At 39.3% G+C, this 19,327-nt stretch overlaps 1 protein-coding gene across 1 annotated transcript in view; it reads right to left on the bottom strand.

Annotated features, from left to right (window-relative positions):
* The window catches only part of RANBP17 (RAN binding protein 17), a 388,698-nt gene that overhangs the window by 332,615 nt on the left and 36,756 nt on the right, over positions 1-19,327 (bottom strand). The window contains exons 8-12 of the mRNA XM_075543208.1: positions 14,336-14,409; positions 10,710-10,829; positions 8,668-8,814; positions 7,908-8,080; positions 3,997-4,190 (exon numbers count right to left, since the gene is read on the bottom strand). Coding sequence (XP_075399323.1) covers positions 3,997-4,190; positions 7,908-8,080; positions 8,668-8,814; positions 10,710-10,829; positions 14,336-14,409 — 708 coding nt within the window. The remainder of the gene's footprint in view (positions 1-3,996; positions 4,191-7,907; positions 8,081-8,667; positions 8,815-10,709; positions 10,830-14,335; positions 14,410-19,327) is intronic.

Genomic DNA, 19,327 nt, shown 5'->3' with positions numbered 1-19,327 from the left:
CAAACAACATTCGTTTGACCATATTGTAAACGGATTGTTTTAGAGTTTTAAAAGCTAACTACATATTCTAGACACCAAACACTTATCAGATATTATACCCCAAAACATTTCTCCTTCTGTAGAATTCCTGTGCCCTTTCTTGATCATGCCTTTTGTTGCACAATATTTTTAATGTTGATAAATCTGTTTTGTTTTTCGTTCACACTTCTAATGCTACATCTGAGATTCCATTGGCAAACACAAGTTCACAAAGCTTTGATTGTTTTCTTCTAAGAATTGTATCGCTCTGACATTTACATTCTGGTTGCTTATCTACTTCGAGAGTACCCTGGTGGCACTGTCAGGTAAGCATTTGATTGCCAACCACAGGGCAGCAGTCGAAACCACCAGCTTCTCCACAGGAAAAGGATCCGCCTATCTCCTGCCATCAACATCTGTCGTCTTGAAAACCCAGTATTTATTGTATTGCTTCCCAAATTTATGTGGCACACTGCCTTGATTTCAGGGGGGTGAAAAATTGCTCAGCAACCCCTGGCAGTTAAAATCTTTTCTACTACAGTCCGTAATCCAAGATAAAGTATAGGGATGCGCCAACCTTTTTTCAAAAGTAGCAGTACTGACATTAATCCATCTATAAATGTGTAGCAGAGTTCAGCAGGGAAGCCAAACCATACTGGGCTTCTCTTTGTTGCACAGTTTTTGATCACTGATGCAATCTCTTCACATTTTTATGTTTAGTGGCATTTTCTACTTTTCTGAAGTCTTTTTTGAGATGTGTTCTCCAGGACTCTGTGCGTCCCATCTAGGGTCTCTCCATGCTGCTGTACAAGCTGGTCTGGGCATTCTATTATGAGCCTGTTTATTTCTGTCAGGTCACTAGTGACGCCGCCTCACTTGCATTCCAAGTCTTCTTTGTATTTATCAGTCTTGATAAGTAGGTTTGATGATTGCAGTGATTTGAAGAAAAACTGTTTGGGTTTCATTGATTCCCTCTATTGCCTTTCTATCCTCCATTTCATTTGTCTCTACTCTAATCTTACCTACTCCCTTCCTCTTGCTAGTTTTAGGCTTGGACTGCTCTTCATTTCTAAATTCGTCAAGGTATAAAGTGACCAATTTGAGATATTTTTAACAATGTAGGTATTTGAAGCTATAAATTTCCCTATGGTCACCATCTTCAAGATAAGCTGTATTTGTTTAAATAGCAGAAGAATATTATAAACAATTCAAGATATTCGTGAATAGTTGAATAAATTGATATGTTAAAACACATGAAATATAACACTTCTTTATTTACTGTAAGAATATGTTAACTACTCATAATTGCTTGTGCATGCATACAAACCCTCTGAAAAGGCACACCAAACTATAATGGTTACTGGTTAGCATAAAGATTGGGAGGGCAGAGTACAGCTGAGACTGAACATTAACATTTTTTAACAATGCAAATATACTACCCGGCCCCCAAACTAAACCCTGTTGCTGCTGTCAAGTTTATGGCAACTCACATAGGCACAAAAATTAGGTAACAATTAAAATAAGTGTGATATGAAAACTAAGAATTTCTGTTCATCAAGACATTAAATGGTGTACATAAACAAGTCACAAAATTTAGAGATGATATTTACAACCAAGGCAACTAAAGAATTAGTGTCAAAATATATATGAATGATGCCTGTAAGTCAGTAAAAGAAACACAATTCTTTGGTGGAGAGGTAGGGAAATGGACAAAAGATATGAGCATACATCTTATAAGAATTATATAGCTATCAGTCAATAAACATGAAGCATTAAACTAACATTCATTAATAATCAGGTAAGTAAAAATTAAAATATTCAGTGAAAGTAAAAATTAAAATATCACCCTAATTAGGTCAGTAACATTTAAGTTTAATGATAGACTGTTGTAAAGGATGTCAGGGTTCAACAAATTGCAGCCTGTGAGCCAGCCACCTGTTTGGCAAATAAAGTTTTATTGGAATATCCAAAAAATACAAACTTACTGTCATGGAGTCAATTCCAACCATAGTGCCCCTACAGGACTGGGCAGAACTGCCCCTGTGGGTTTCTGAGGCTGCAGTTTATTTACTGGAGTAGAAAGCCTTATCTTCCTCCTTCAGAGTTGCTAGTGGTTTAGAACTGCTGATTTTTCAGTTAGCTTCCCAACATGTAACCACAATGCAACACATATTCCTTCACATATGGTCTACGAGCTGTTTTCTATTTTAGTCAGTAGGCCAGAGTGTCTATATTCAATCAGCCTGAAACATTTACTATTTAATACCTTAAAAATATATAGTTTGGCATTATCTACTAAAGTTGAATGTGCACAGAATATATTTAACAATCTTCACAAAAGTGTTGAATGCAGTAGCAAAATACATTGGAGACAAAAAAAAACCAGAAAAAACATACCCAATGACAAGAGAATGCATAAATATATAAGTTAGTGGAAAAATGTATTTGAAAGATAATGAAAAATTTCCACCAATTATTTGACGTTTCCTCATACATAACAGTGAAAATGCGTGAGCAATAGCTATATGCATCAAAATGAACACTCATAAACGTAACACTGATAAAATGCAAATTGTAGAAGAATAAACACAGTATGATTCCATTGGTATGATGTTCAGCAATATAGGAAACCACATATAAAAACGCTAACATTATACAACACACACACACACAGTGAAACTATGAGGAAAGGGCATAAGATTCAAGTCTGTAGCTAACCTTCTACTAGTACGGGAGTTCTTATATTTGGAAAGAGGGGAGTGCCAAATCTATTGGTACTTATCTATTCTTTAATCTAGTGTTTCTTGCTATTATGTTCTAAGCCACATGGTATGTAAATATTCCTTTAATATGTATTTTATATGTCATAATTTTCAAAATACTAAAAAATGTATTCAAATAACCAAACTCCTCAAAACATGTTGTTCTCCCTCATTTACTTTATAAAGAGTGCAGTATGGAGAGCCAGAGAACAACAACAAAAAAAAGCTAGTCAGTATCCTCTCAGCAGTTCTTGTGACTCGATGATTAAACAATGGATTGGTAGATAAAAGTTACTCTAAGAAAATGTTATACAAATCTAAGACATAATCATTTAAATAACTGAAAACTTAAAATAGGAAATACTATAATTGGAAGTAAACCTGATTGTCATCCTTTACCAAACTCACTTTGTAAAATAAGAAATATATATATATATATATATATATATATATATATATATGAAATAAACATTCTGCAAATATAGTTAAATTGCTTCCTTTAAGAATTTTATAAAGCTAGTTCCATTCTCATAATCCATCTCATGAAGAAGTCTAAATAGTGTAGCTAATTTTTTAAATTCCCTGTTATCTTAGTTGTAAAGGGATACACACACACATACACACGCAAATGACCTCCTCCTTCAGTAAGTATTAAAGAAAAATCTTGGGAAATAAAGACTAAAAGACTTCATTGGTGAAAAAATACACCAATGCACAGCTATGATGAGGCTTTACCAAACTGTAATTGGGCTGAAATGTGGCTCTGAATTTCTCAACAGTGGTGACAAAGTAGGCTACTACCTCTGCATTTCCCTGCCATCGAGGCAATGATGACTCAGAGCAACCCTACAGAAGGAAGACACACACCTGCCACTGGGGCTTCCTGAGACTAACTTTTTGGGGTAGAAAGCTTCATTCTCCTTCCCTGGAGCGACTGGTAGTTCCGAATTACTGACACTGCAGTTAACAAATCTACTCAAGATTTTCATGAGACCAATTTCAGAAAGAAATATTTCCTGAAAATCTTAAAAAAGGAAAACCCAAACATTAACTATCAAAAAAAAAAAAAAAAACACAGGTTAAAAAAAATCAATGTGTTCTTGGAGCCCAAGAGTTGAGGGCAATACATAAAAATGATCTCTGAAAAGAGTACTAAATGAAGTGATCAAATGGTGCTACTTAATATTCATACAATAGTCATGTAAAATGTACTGACCTTCTTGAATTGCCCTGTCCACAGTTACTCCCGAAGCTGAACGTATAAGTTTTTGGTAATTCTGTGCATTCTGGTCAAACAGCTGTCCCAGAAGGGTGCAAGTCTTATCGTATTCACATCGACTGACAGTGCACAATTGCTCCAGCTGCTGAAACACAGTAGCGGAGTCATCCAGTGGATCCTCTAAATGATCTCTACAAACATATAAAAGAGAGCTTATAAATAGTATTATAATATGCTCTACGTCTCCAACCAAAAACACAATTTACTTATGTTAAATAACAATTCGATAGCAGATAAACAAATCACAGACAAATGACTCAGAAAGAAATACACAGACGTGTCTATGTGTGAAGAAAAGAACTCTGGTGGGTCCGTGTGGAGCGCTCAGCCACTAACATAAAGGCTGACCCTTGGGGCGCATGAGCCTAGCTCTGTTTCTGTACAGTGAGAGCACTTGGAAACTATGGGGCAGTTCTTCTTTGTTCCTTAGGTGGGCTATGAGTCAGAATCAACTTCACCCTAATGGGTTTTTTTTTTGTACATTTGAAGACAATATAGGCAATTTTAAAAGAACAACAAACGAACACGCTATCAAGTCAATTTCAAATCATAGCGACCAGAGGACTAACAAGAACTATTCCAGAGTTTCTGAGACCATGCATTTTTATAGGAGTAAACGGCTTCATCTTTCTTTTACACAACAGCTAGTGGGTTTGAATCACTGACCTTGTGGTTAGCATCCCAATGCCTAACCCACAGCACCTAGTAGAACAACAGGTGGGACTAGCAAAGTCACAGAACACAAGGTCAATTAGGAGCCAACTGTATTCCTCTATCTCAGTAAACAACTGATAATTTTTTAAAGTATCATACAAAAGTACCCAAAAAACCCAAAATGCTAATGAAATATAAGAAAGACCTGAATGCTAAAATTTAACAATAGTGCGATCCCATGCTGATTCTAAAACTTTATTATGAAAGCAAAGGAACTAGAATAGGCCAAACCATTTTGAAACAGGAAAACCAAGATCAAAGATTCAGATGATCAGCTTTTCAAACTTACTGTACAGCCACACTAATCAGGAAAGGGACAGCAGATCCAAAAATTAATGGGAGTTCAGAGTCCAGAAAGAAAACCACACATATATCAGTCGATTGATTTTTGACACAGGTGTAGAAGTCAATTTAATGGAGAAAAAGGTTTGTCTTTTCAAGAAATTATGCTGAAATAGACATGCATATGCAACCAATGAACCTCAGTCACATAAAAAATTAACTCGAAATACTTCATAGACCTAAATATGAACTGTGAAACTAAAAAGCTTCTAGTAGAAAACAAAATAAAATCTTTGTGACTTCAAAAACACAATCTATAAAAGAAAAAATAAGATTTCATTGGACATCATTAAAATTTAAAATTTGTTCTTCAAAAAATCATTTCAGAAATGTAAGTGCAAGCTATGCACTAAGTAAAAAAATTACAAAACACAAATATGACAGAAGGCTTGTGACTATAGTATATTCTTAACAAATTTTGATTTACATTTTTGAAATTTTTTTTCAATGGGCAATATATACATGGGGGATCTCCCCAACTCCCCAAACTGCATTTCTTTCCCCAAAGCTATGTATTTAAATTTTTTTTACAAAACAACCTCATCGCCTGCAAAGGAGTCTCCATTACACTTAATACAATTGTTAATTCTGCAATTCTAGTCTTGGAATCATTTTTCAAACTCATGTTTGAATGGCTGACAGCACCTCCCTCATTTTCTCCACCTCTTCTACAGCGTCAAATTGCTGGCTTCGCATAGCCCTCTGCATTCAGAGAAACAAAATTAAGTCGCACGGATGGGAGTCACGTGGTTAAGGTATGTGGGTCAAGAGACGCATGCTGTTTCTTGCCAAAACTGGAGCACTGAGTTGGTTGCGTGAGCAGGTGCACTGTCATGGTGGCAAAACCAGTTCCCCATCTGCCACAAAGCAGGCCTGTTTTGTCGAACACTGTGTTAAACACAATCTGTTCTAAATAGAAAGCTTGATTAACAGTCTGATCTGGTAGAACAACTCCAAATGCACTACTCCCCTCACATCAGAAAACAAGTGAGCAGCGTCTTGATCGTTGATTTCACTTGAGCAGTATGGGGGGAGATGACAATGCATTTTCTACTGGCCTGATTGATGTTTCCTGTCAGGGTCCTAAAACGGCATCATGTCCCTTCACCAGTAATGACCTTGGGGAAAGTCTGGGCTGCTTCAGGGCAGTTCTTTCAAAGCATGGCTTCTTTCCACTCAACACTCCTTGGAGACACAACTTTCACAGCAACTCTTCTCGTTCTCAAATCTTCCCTTAAATTCACTGAACCGGCTCCAAGACAGTCCAAACAACTTCCTTGTCTCTTCAATGGTCCGTCCTCGGGCTTTGAGCGCAAGTGCAGAGTCCGTCAACGTTTTCATCCATTCAGGAAGTTGATGGACGTCCAGAGTGAGATTTGTCATCACTCAACATTTCACCTTTTTGAAATGAGAAAACAATTCATACGCTTGAGTTTTTCCCACAGCACTGTCCTTGTAAGCTGTGTTCAACATCACAACAGTTGTGTCATTTTTCCTGACCACACAACAAAATTTCACAGTTGTACATTGTTCCATTAAATTGGCCATCACAAAAAAACGAAATGCGAGTGAAACTGTTTGTGAAAAAACTCACTGTGATCACAGAGAAGAACCTTCCCCGGTGATGCCACTGGGTGCACTAACTCAGAACAAGTTGCTGGACGCGTGCCCAGTGGGAAAACTGTGTGCTACAAAGGCTGAAAGCTCCACCCAGTGGAGTTTTTCATTTTTTTCCATTTTAAGGGGTAGGGGGTACCCGCTTGTATTCTTTGCCAAAAATTCATGTACATAGGACATGCTCAACATCATTTCTCATGGTTGAAATAAAGAGTGAACCCACAATGAAGTACCACTACATACCTATTCAAAAGCCAAATTCACTGCCATCGAGTCAATGCTGACTCAGACTGATCCCCTGTGGGTTTCCCAGGTGGTTAACTGTTCACAGGTGGGAGTAGAAAGCCCAGTCTTTCTCCCATAGAGCTGCTGGTGGTTTCAAACTGCCAACCGTGAAGTTCACAGCCTAACACTAAACACCACACTACCAGAACGCCTACATACCTATTAGCATGAATGAAAACAAAAACAAACAACAAAAACTAAGAAAATCAAAACAAAACAAAATCCCAAACACACACACACACGCACCTGATAATATCAAATACTGGTATAGCTGTAGAGCACTTAGATCTTTCAAACACTGCTAGTGGAAATGCAAAATGGTTTGACATTTTAAAGAGAGTCAATTCCAGAATCCGCAAAAGAATGCATAATTATCAAGTGACCAAGGAATAAATACTTCCAAGTTTTTACTCTAAAGAAATAAAAACTTATGTCACACATAAAGTGGTACAGCAATGTTTATAGTGGATTTATTCATAATTGGTCTAAATGGCAACTACCCAAATGCCCACCAACATGGATTTAAAAAAATCCTTGATGTAAAGGAGAAATTTTCAAATGCATTATGCTAAATGAAAGAAGCCAGACAATATGGCAAAATAACATGATTTCATGTACACAACATTCTGGAAGAGGTACAAGCTGTAGGGATAAAGAGAGGTCAGGCACTGGCGGGCTGAGAATGTACGGGGTCCACAGGACTGTAAAGGAACTTTCCTCAATGAAAGGACCGTTCCATTCCTTGATGATGACAGTCGGTGAATCACTACTTGCACCTGTCAAGACAACTCACAGCCCTATAAACTAGGGTGACTTTTATGATAGTTAATGAGATTTAAATATAAAACACCAGAGAGAAAAGGAGAACATACATATTTCATTTTCAGTACCTCACAACTATGGCAACCGATTCCAAACGCGAAGTGACGTACGCCTTCGTGATTTCTGGTGCGTAGGTGTCTAGCAGATGGGGCTCAGCTGATTTCACAAAAGGAACTGATGCCACCATCCTCTGCCACAGAGTTAAGAGATAGTGCACACTGTTGGGAGCAAATTCCCAATGCTACAAAGAAACAAAGGAAAAGTGACTTCAAATGAATGACGGTTTGTTTTCCAAGAGTAAAGGCTAAACCGGCAAAATCTATATTTTTAAATGAACTGTTGTTCATATAAGTAGTGAACACAATTCATAAAACTTTGTAAATACAAAAGTATAAAGAAACAATCTTATTGCTCTACCACTGAGAAATGATCGCTGTTAAATGTTAGTGTATCTCCACTTCTTGCATATATTTTTACAGTTCATATTGTGATAAAAAAAACATGGTTTTTTACAATCTCTCCATTTTAAAATAAATTTTCCACATTAATAGAATGTGTATAATTATGCGTTTATTTCTTCTCATGGATTTACTTACAGCTATTATTCAGTTATTTGATATTTGAGTGATTTCTGAATATTTATTATAAATACTTCATTGAACTTTTTAACCTATATTTTACAAATAAAATGAAAAGGAAGTGCAATGAAAATCTTTGCAATTACTTAAAGTAATCGATATTTTTAAGAAAACCTCTTCCACTAACTGCTGTCAATAAATTGTCTCAAAAGAATCTGCAGTTAAATATAAAATACATACTTTTACTTACCTGGAGGCTAGTAATTGTAAAATTAGCTATCAATCTAATAACTTCAGGATAGTCCTTCACCATAACTAATTCTCCCAACTGATAATTTGTCTTCAAACGAGCCAAAAAGCGACAAAATTCATGATAATTACCTGGATCAGATAAACCCTAAATTATGAGAGAAAAAAGGCTTTTAGACATAACTTAAAATACACACTATGAAAAATTTTCCTGACTGCATTTTAAGCCGTTCAGTTTTCACAGGTACTTAAGCAACTTTGTGTCAATGTGGAAATAAAAATTGAAAAACAAGATGACACTTAGTGGATTTAATGTTGTCGTTAATGATTGAAAGTTGAAGCTTTAGTGCCCCATGATGTCTGAATTACAATGCTTGGGACCAAAAGATGCTTGTGGGAGTGTGTATCATAGCTTACACAGAAATTTTTAAATGATGAAAGCTTAAAAGGGAAAATCAAGAAAGGTACCTCTACCTGTAGATGATGTAAGCAACTGACTACTCCATTCCCACTGCGGAACTCGTGTCCAGTCACTTTAATCGGTACAAGTCAACAATTCAGTCAAGCACTGCAGGCTGAAGCTGGTCTGTACTTGTATAATTTCCTCTCCCAAGTGTTCTGAATTTTGTACCACTGACTAAATTAATGACACTATCAATATAATTACCTTGTGCCCCAGGGGGATGATTGATAATGTTCTATATCATAAAATGAAAATGATGTCTCCAAAGTGAACCAGAGATACATATAAACTATAGATACATGAATGGGGGAAAATTTATATAAAAGGTGTCCCCAGCTGTCTGTGACCTCTTTGAAAACAAGAGACAAGTATTATTAGCTTGAGCAATTTACACTAAGCACTGTATTTGGAACAAAGTAGGATTCAAAAACTACCTGTTTAATAATGAAAAAATTTATTTAAAAATTTCACTCACAAAAAAAATTTCACTCACATGAGTTCCATGAAAGCACAGAAAACAGTGTCTTAAGCGTAAGGGCCAATTGCAGAAAGATATTTTATATGCCTAGATCTTCTAATACATGTTTGTAATGCTTCAGTAATTAATATGATATCAAAACGAACTTAAACAGCCATTAAACGTTAGCATGAAAGTGTTGGGGAAATCATGGAAGAAAGTTACCTGGCACTGGAATATTATCCCCTCATATTGACAGTAAATCAAACAACTAAATAATTCTGAAGTGTAGTGAAATGATCCTAGTGAATCACAGGTCTTTCAGAGCAATGCTAACATTTACAGGTAACACAAACACACAGTAACACATGACATATCCCAGAGAATAAAGCAATATACCCAACTTTTTTCATAGTATACACCTTTTCTTTCTGTAAAAGGTACTGTACTATATGCCTCTCCAAAAGTTACTTAACAACCTCCTTTAAAGAATACTCCTTTATGATCACTTGCCCTTTAAAATCTATACTTTAATTATAGATGCTTTAAACCAAAACAACATAGAAAGTAAAACAGAAAATTGTATCGAAGGCATCTGAAACCACCCATTTTTCTGAGAACAATATCACTCACCATAGAAGTTCTGTCCTCAATATAGAGTGGATTTTTAAATCTACAAATTCTTATTTGTCCACAAGAGGGCAAAAAGAATCCTTATATAATTTAAGGCCACTTCTTCCAATATTAGCATTCAGGTTTATAATACGTTTTCTAGTTCAGGAGGTGGATACAACTAAATTAATCACTTGTGTAACTTAAGGGGTGAAGGCAAAGAAATGCAGTACAATGGTAAAAGGCAAAAACACAACAGCAAGATATATCAACTCTACATAAATCAACTAAAATATAGAAGAAAATAAAAAGGGGACACATAAGTCTATCATATGCATCCATTTTTAAATCTGCCCCCAAAACGGCCATAAATGAGAACTAAAGGAGTTGAATATACTATTTTACATTTTCTTGCAGAATCATAATAAATTCATGCCGAGTTTATTATGTGCCTTTGGGCAGAAGAACTATTTCTATATGCTAAGTATTAATTAAATTACTTCATAAATACCTGAGGGTTTTCAAGTATCCTCTTTACTCCCTTCATTAAATTACCAAGGTACTTGGCACGTTCAGGACTGCTGAATAAGGACCTTCTTGTAGAAGCAAACTGAACTAGACATGAGAGTGCCTGAAAACAACAACAGAATTTATCTCAATTTTAAAGTGCCTATAGCCACATATGATTAATCAAAGTCTGTACATTAAAATAGTTGCTTAAACCTAATGACAAAAAAGCATCATAGGATCCAAAAGTAATGAAACCTAACATTCTCCATTGCCATCATCATTCTCAACTCCTCCACCCCAGCAGAATTCTTATTTGCACGCATTCCCCTCTAGCGTTTTGTCACGTCAAATCGGGGAGAGCAGCACCAGGTTAAGTGTTTATTTAAAAGCCCTTCCTACTGTTTCTGATGCCCATCTTTGTTTGAGAAACACCGAACCAAGTATTTTCCCAAAAAGTACATGTGATTTTGTGGTTGAATATTTTTTATGAGAGCCTTCGGGGTAGTGGGGAGGGTGTTGTGAGATTCGGTAATTTTACTTAATCCAGGTTGTCCCGAAACTTGTGTGGACATGAAATATTTTCTCCACTTCATTCAGTAATATCGTAAGGCTAGAAAATGTGACCAGACGCATTATTTACCCTAAGGATGTCTTAGGAGCTCCTCTCTGTAGCGTAGTTGCCTCACGAAAGCCTTCAAGAGTGCACCCAACAATCTCACTGATCCCTGACTGAGAGACTTCCAAGTGGACAACTTTCAGTCTAAAATGGCCCACTGTGTTTTTGCTCTATATTTATTTACGCATTCTTTCACTTCTACATTAGAACGGGCTGTCCATGCTCAGATGGAGTGCTTTGACGTCGGGGGCTAAGCACCAGGTCCGCAGGGCAAAAGCAGCAGCTGGGGGGGGGGGGGAGGAAGAAGCGGCTTTCCCCTCCTCCCGTGAAGAGTTACAGTCTCAGACACGAACAGCGCAGTTCTGCCTGTCCTACCGGGCTGCTAGGAGTCAGCAAGGGCTCAAAGGAAGTGAGAAGACAGATTTGCTCTCGAAAATGTATGGCTTTCTTGGCAAGTATGAGAGTAGGGACAAAGAGTAAAGTGGATTGAGATGCTCTCCAGCTTGCCGCGGCCTCTAGTATTACAAAGAAAAAGTGAAAATGGAAAGTCTCCCTAAGCAACTCTGATGTGGGAACCAGGAGGGTCTCAGAGCTTTGGGTCCGAAAGACCGAGTTGGAAGGTCAGCTCTGATACTGATGCTGTTAGCTAGGGGGATGCCACTTAACTAACCTGTCCTGGGTTTGTTTCCTCCTTTATTTAGTGAGAGTCTTACTACTTACCTGGAAAATAAATGCAATAAGCACCAGATAATACGGCCTCTCCAGTAAATGTCACTTTCTCTCAAAGCAGCAGCTTTATATTTTATACACTGTTATATTTTTTGTCTCATTCCAAAACATAATTACACCTTAAAACTGTTTTCCAAACAACTAAGTCAGAATGTGTCAGTTGATAGAAGGCTCGAGTTCTATGGTGCCACCTGGAACACAGGTGCCCTGTGGAAACAAGTTAGAGAACTACTACCTGAAAGGCCTAGAGTCTAGAAGAGACATGTTTGGCTTTTTGGTAAGGGGGTACTTTTGTGAACCTGCTCCTCCTGTCGGGGCGATTGCATATTGCTGTGGATATTAATTTCATGTCAACTTGAAGCTATATCCAACTTGTCAATGAAGTCACAGCCTGATGGCACCTCCTTGTTGGGGTGGCCTTCTCATAAGGAGGGTCCTGGAAACCTCCCCCCTTTCTCTCTGCCTTCCCCTTCCTGCTGGCGGACCCTAGTTGTTGCCAGAGCCCTGTGATGAGCGCACTGCCAGCGGATCCACAGGACTCTGCACCCAGCAACCTGAGGTGTTCCCGCATTCCGCATCATGCTTGCGACTGTGTGAGTCTCAAGAGGGGCTTACAGACTTCAGTTGCACCGGGCTGGGATGTTGTCTTGAAATAGAATTACTTTTTGATATAAGCTCTTGCTTACACATTTATGAGTGTTACTGGATTTGTCTCTCTAGTCAACCGGCCTAAGACACATACCTAAATAAATGTACTGTGGATGTCTACGTTAAACTGGAATATCTTTTCTTTTCTTAGGACACAGCAATATGAGTTTCCTAACTTTTAACTTGTTCAAGCTTGGATATGAAATTGACTTTTCTTCATTAAAACTTTTGCATGACCTCTGTTTTAGATTCCACAATGATAAATCCTATGGTTTCAAAGTTCTACATAACTTGAGTTTCAATAATTTTTTAAAACATGAATTTGACTAAAAAACACAGATAAACTAGAATGACTTTCTTAGAGGTGTACAGAGTGATGAGCACAAAACCCAGTGGGAGGATCTGTTTCACTTCTGAGGTAGACATACCACACGGGAAAGGCCTGCCAAGCCTAAGACACGGAGCCAATGGATGCAGAAAAGGAGAGGAAGAGAAGGAGGTGCAGGTCCGTGGCAGATGTCGGACTGATGTCAAGAGGAAAGGATGGAGACCCACTAGGAAAGAAGGCAGACTTAGAGACTGATAGGTTTTCTTAGCTTTGAGGAGGGACTACATTTGGTCCTGTGCTCAACTTTTGACATGGAATAGATACTTAACTACAAATATAATCTCACAAATCATAACAGTAATATATGCGGGGGTATCCAATAAAAACCCCGATGCTCAATTGTTTTTTTGATGTGAGGGGGATAGTGCATTTGGAGTTCATTCCACCTGGTCAGACTGTTCATCATGCTTTCTATTTAGAGGTTCTGAAAATATTGCACAACAGTGTGCGACAAAAGGCCTGGTTTGTGGCAGACAGGGGACTGGGTTTGCCACCAAGACAATGCACCTGCTCACGCAGCCATTAGAGCGCCACATTTTTTGGCAAAAAAACAGCATGTTTCTCTTGCCCCACGCACCTGACTCACCTGACTTCACTTTGTGTGACTTCTTTTTGTTCCCACGAATGAAGAGAGACATGAAAGGACAGCAATTTGAAGACGTAGAAGAGGTGAAGAAAAAAAACGAGTGAGGTGCTGTCAACCATCCAAACAGATCAGTTTGAAAAATGTTTCCAGGACTGGAATCGCAGATTTGACAAATGTATTAAGTGTAATGGAGAGTACTTTGAAGGTGGTAAGGTTGTTTTGTGAAAAAAATTAAGTACACAGCTAGGGGGTGGGAGGATTCTGGGGGCTTTTTGGGTACCCCTCGTATATATCCCACGAGACTTAAGTATTTTCGTGAGAGTTCATGACCAAACGTATGTGAAAAACAATTAAGTATGTCTATAAATAGATTTTTTTTCCCCAGTTACATGTATACTGCCCCTTCTTCAAAGGTCCCTAGCGGCACAGTGGGCAAAGTGTTGGACGGCTAATCACAACGCCAGCAGGTTTTCTGTGAGTGAAAGAGGTTTTCTGTTCCCATCAAGATCTACAAACTCAGAAACCCAGCCGGGCAGGGGCACTTCTACCCTACCCTAGGGGGCCACTATGCATCGGGATTCACTCAATGGCAGTGGGGTTTTACGCCTACGTCCATCAAACAGGTACCTTTTGATGAGATAGTGAATGATTTTTACTTACTAACTGGGACAGTAGAGGTGGAAATGAATGATACAAATTGAAGAAAAGATCCAATGTTTCTGGTTCCAGGAAAACTAAAAATTAAAAAAAAGTAGTATCAATATTTGTAATCCCCAGGGTACTTTTTCCTGCACTGATACTAAGACATTATCTTACAAAGAGAGAACACAAATAATTCTGTAATCACTCTTTCTAGTTAGGCCAATTTTTAATTCCTATTTTTTGAAAGATGTATGGAGATAGATTAACTAGTTAAGGCACCTATAGTTCTTACTGAGAGGATTGTGTATTTTCATTTGTTACAATAATATTGTTTAATAATGAAATAGTACCAACTAGGAAACAGAACTGAAAATAGGGAATAGCATATATAATAAAAAAAAAGCTCACCCGATCCAATTCCTCCCACCTTTTAACCTTTCTAGCTAATTTTATGTTCATGTTTCCAAATAATTTGTTCTTCCACCATTGATTTGACTGTCTTACTTGAGCTATTAACGAATTCCTGTTATCTGACAGTCACATGAAGCTTCAGCTGTCTAACCATCTATCTTCTCTCATAAAATCCATCCTACTCACTCATTCACTCACTCAGGGCCTTGAAGCTGACTGAGTCCAACTTACAGCAACCCTGTAGGACAGGGTGGAACTGCCTCTGCGGGCTTCCAAGACTGCAACTCTTTAAGGGGCAGTAAGCTTCCTCTTCCTCGTGTGCGATGGTGGTTTCGAAGTTCTGACTTTGCTGTTAACAGTCCAACATGGAACTACTACGCCACCAGGGCTCCAAAACCCATCTACTGCCTCACAAGTGGGGTTTAATCAGGTCTTTTTCCTTTTTAATGGTTCCACGGATATCCTCTCCTGGTTGTAGTTGTAGAAAATAGACATTTAGGGCATATTTGTAGGAATAGAGTTTCTTTTTGAATGGCTGTGGGGGAAGGTCCTGTCACTTTTCAACATAGAGGACATTTTACGTTCCCATGTGTCTTGGCATCCGAGTCAGGGAATTTGCTTTGCTTCTGGCTGTTTCTGGGTGGCGCCATCGGGCCCTCTGCTGGCTGCCTTCTCTCCCTTTGGTTCTCTTGCAGGAGAGAGCCGAGAAGCTTGCCAAGGTGGGACTTGAGTAAGGCTGGGGAGAGCAGATGCATCCTCTAACCCTCACCTCCACCTCCCTCTTTATCATGGCAAACATAACCTAACCCTCATGGACTAGCTGAGAGCTCACGAATGTAGCAAACACTCGCCTTTCAAAACAGGATTGATAACCAGAGGCAGCAGTTAAGATAGAGAACATCCTGCAAATAAGAGAGCTATGCTATAAACTGTCATTATGAACGAAGATCACATCGCATGTTCTGTGACAACCGCTCTGAGCAAAGCCGAGTGGTGCCTGTGGGCCTGCAGGGTCAGCCTCAGCTCCTCCATCACCTGTCCAAGATTGCCTTGGTGCAGATAACCTTCAGGGCCCACGCAGCAATGCTGAGGTACCGGGAATTCCAGAAGGGTGTGACCTTGTACAGTAGGACAGTGTGAGGCAGCAGGGCTTCAGGACAGGAATGGAAATCAGGCTTCCACAAGACACCAAGATGCTGAGCTGGGAGCAGTGGCCCAGAGCAGACTCCAAGGCACTGAGCTACGAGTTCTTAATCCCACGGGCAGTTAAGCTCAGGTAAGTGTGGTGGCTGAGGTCCTCTCTAGCTGACCTGAGAGGAATGCATGACTTAAGCCAATCCTGGAAACACCACTCAACCCCAGAGACCTCAGGTGGCTAGTGCTGGGCCCCAAGGACAGGTATACCAAGTCACATCCCAAAAGCTTGCGATCTGTTATGCTGAGGGTCTCCAAGAGGGTCGTAAGCAACTGAACAGCTGGTAGAGGTGGTCACCGAGATACTGGGCAATGTCCAGGATGACATGCTGGAGCAAATGCACACTGAGGAGCTGAGAGGTGATAAACAGCTGGATAAACAGCTTCTCAACCTATCCTCTTCCTACAACACCCTGCCATCCAGGATGATTCCAGAGGGACAGAGTTTATGCAGGTGACCCATGTGGGCAAGGTGAGAGACAAACCGGTTGCGGCTATGCAGGACCCATCTATAGTGCACTCCCACCTCCTGGACAGAGTCCATCTGCACCATTTTCAGGGACGTCTTAAAAATGAACATTTGGGTAGAGCTCAGAAATAAACTCCAGCTCCTACAGCGCAGGTATGGCAGGCCCTTACTTTGCTTGACCCTTTCAATGAACAAGGTGAGCAATTCATCTGGGGTGGCTCTCTCAAAGCAGCGGTGAGTACTTCCATGGGGGTAAAAGACTGATGTTTTTCTCCTAACCTGCAAGCATCCCCTTTTGAGACAGTGCTGGGCTGGGTGGCTTCTGACTCTTCTGGTGAGGTCACGAAGGCAATGGAATGCGTTCCAGACCACAGGTTAAGAAGCTGGTGTCAGCGTCCAGCCTCAATTCTGCACTTTGTCTGCATCGCCCGGACCGAGCCTTCTGGGCAAGCAGGCTATCAGGCTGTGTAGTGTGGCCCGTTAGATATCCTGGCGAGAAGGCCAAGACTTCGTCAGAGCCCCCAGGGAGAGAGCCTGGTGAAGGGCTAGCCCCCCACCATGGCCTTCACTATCTCACTGGGTTGCCCAGCAGTCGCTGCCATGAATAAGAGTGGGGAGAATTCTGGAAGCAGCCATTCCAAGAGGGGCAATGGCAGAGGCCTCATCCCTTAGCACACTCTCAAGGGCAAGATGCAAGAGTTTGGGAGGGTTCTCCTTGCTCATGCTGATCCATCAGCACCAAAAGGATCCTGGTGTTTTCAACTCACATTTGCAGAGGCTGGCAAGACCCAGGATGCGAGTGAGAATGCAGAACAGAGGCTTCTCCTGACTCAAGTAAACACACAGTCTGACGATTCCCAGATGGTAAGAACCCAAGATAAGCTGCTTCCTTAAGGATTGTAGAGGCTGAGCCAAAAGCTGAAACAGAACGTCGATCCTCAGAAGATGTTAAGTCATGAGAAACCTTGTGTCTAGGAGGGTCAGCGGGCAGAAGGCGAAGTTCCACAGACGCGCTCTGACTCAGGTTGTCTTGAGAGGTCCATTTTCCTGGACCCACACCTTGCACTTTTGGGTTTATACGTAAGATAACTTCTTGAGAGCAAGTGCATAGGGGTAAATTTGGAGACAGATTGCATATTCAAAGATGCCTTTGTTCTACATTAATAATTTGGATCTAGTTTAAAAACTATCTTTCCTTAAAAAAATCTGAGAATATTTCTTCTGCATAATCTCCTGGTTTCCGGTGCTGCTGCTATTGAGACGTCTAATACCATTTTATCCCAATCTTTTACCCCAATGTTTTCCTGATAGAAGAGTTTTTAATCATCACTCTATCTTTGTTATTCTCAAATGTCGTAATTATGGGAGATTTCCTTTATTTTGGCTTGTAAATATTCACTGAATATTTGGGCTACTGCCCTTTTAATGTGTAACATTCTCTAATGTTTCTTTTTAAAACAATCTTCTACTCTAATTTCAGGGATGCAATGCTTTTTTTTTTTAATCTTCCTGGGTCTATTAATTAAGCCTTTTCTTAAATCAATCTTTTTTGAGGTAATTACAGATTCAAAAGCAACTGCAAAAAAGCACATCATGACTCCATATGCCTTTTATCCATTTTTCACTCAGTGATAAATTCCTTGCAAACCTAAAGCACAGCATCACAACAGGAAACCAATGATACACTCCACTGATCTTTAGCTATTTTCAACTTTTACATGTAATCATTGTGTAGATATACATGTCTATCTGTACTCAGCTCTGTGCAATTGGATAGCATGTATTCATCTGTGTACTCACTACTATAGTCAAGAAAAAGAACGATAAGTCCCTCTTTCAATGTTTCCTTTAGGCATTGATCTCAATATCAGCAAAGTGGTCATGAAATTTCTTCTGCTCTATCTCTGGTATCCTTAACTATGAAGCCTATCCATTTAATTTTCTATGGAAAACCCCTTGGTACTGGGAAACAAGAAAGGGAGGTAGGTGTGAGGTTAAGCAGTCAATTCACTGCACAGGTGGCAAAAAAAATCTTGGTAGATTTATTTAGAATACACTTATTTTCAACCTGTTAGCACCATTCCTGACCCTTTCACCCGAGTGTACTACGTTTTCTCTGGTGTATATGGAGGCCAATCAATTTTTCCCCTTGGTATGCCTCTCCGTAAGGAAGTAAGTTACAACATTGCTCTGCTAAGTTAGTTACTCCAATTGATTTCCTTTCAACCTTAAAAAGCATGTGAGGGAGCTGTAGAAAAGTGGGTGAAGGCAGACACCAGGCAGTGTAAGAAATGAGAAAATAATAATAATTTATAAATTTAAAAGGGTGCTTGAGGGAAGGGGGGCAGGGAGGGAGGGGAAAAATTAGGAGCTGATATCAAGCGCCCAAATAGAAAGCAAATGTTTTGAGGATGGCAACGAATGTACAAATCTGCTTGACACATGGATAGATGGATGGATTGTAGTAAGAGTTGTATGAGTTCCCAATAAAATTATTTTAAAAAGAAAAAACGTGTATCAAAGATGTAGGTGGTGGTGCGGGAGGTGGGGGAGTGAACAAAAGAGGAGCTGATACCAAGGGCTCAAGTAGAAAGAAAATGTTTTGAGCACGATGATGGCAACAAGTGTACAAATGTGCTTGACACAACTGATATATGGATTGTGATAAGAGCTGTAAGAGCCCCCAATAAAATGATTTAATTTAAAAAATACAGTCTTGGGGGAAAAATAAAAGCATGTTGAGATCTCTTCCTGATGATGGGGTTAGTTCTCATTCTTGTGTATCTGAAGATTCAAAATCGACCGCATAATTTTACTTCCCAAATCTGCTTTTCCCCTAGCGCTAGAGTTCAATCTTTGTATGTTTTTTTTACAAATTCAAAGTATGAAAGTTGCTACAATACAATAATAGAGGAACCATTTTCAAAGGGTTTTAA

This window comes from Tenrec ecaudatus, chromosome 2 (assembly GCF_050624435.1).
Source record: "Tenrec ecaudatus isolate mTenEca1 chromosome 2, mTenEca1.hap1, whole genome shotgun sequence".
Lineage (NCBI taxonomy): Eukaryota > Metazoa > Chordata > Mammalia > Afrosoricida > Tenrecidae > Tenrec > Tenrec ecaudatus.
This window is presented reverse-complemented; position numbering and strand designations above follow the sequence as displayed.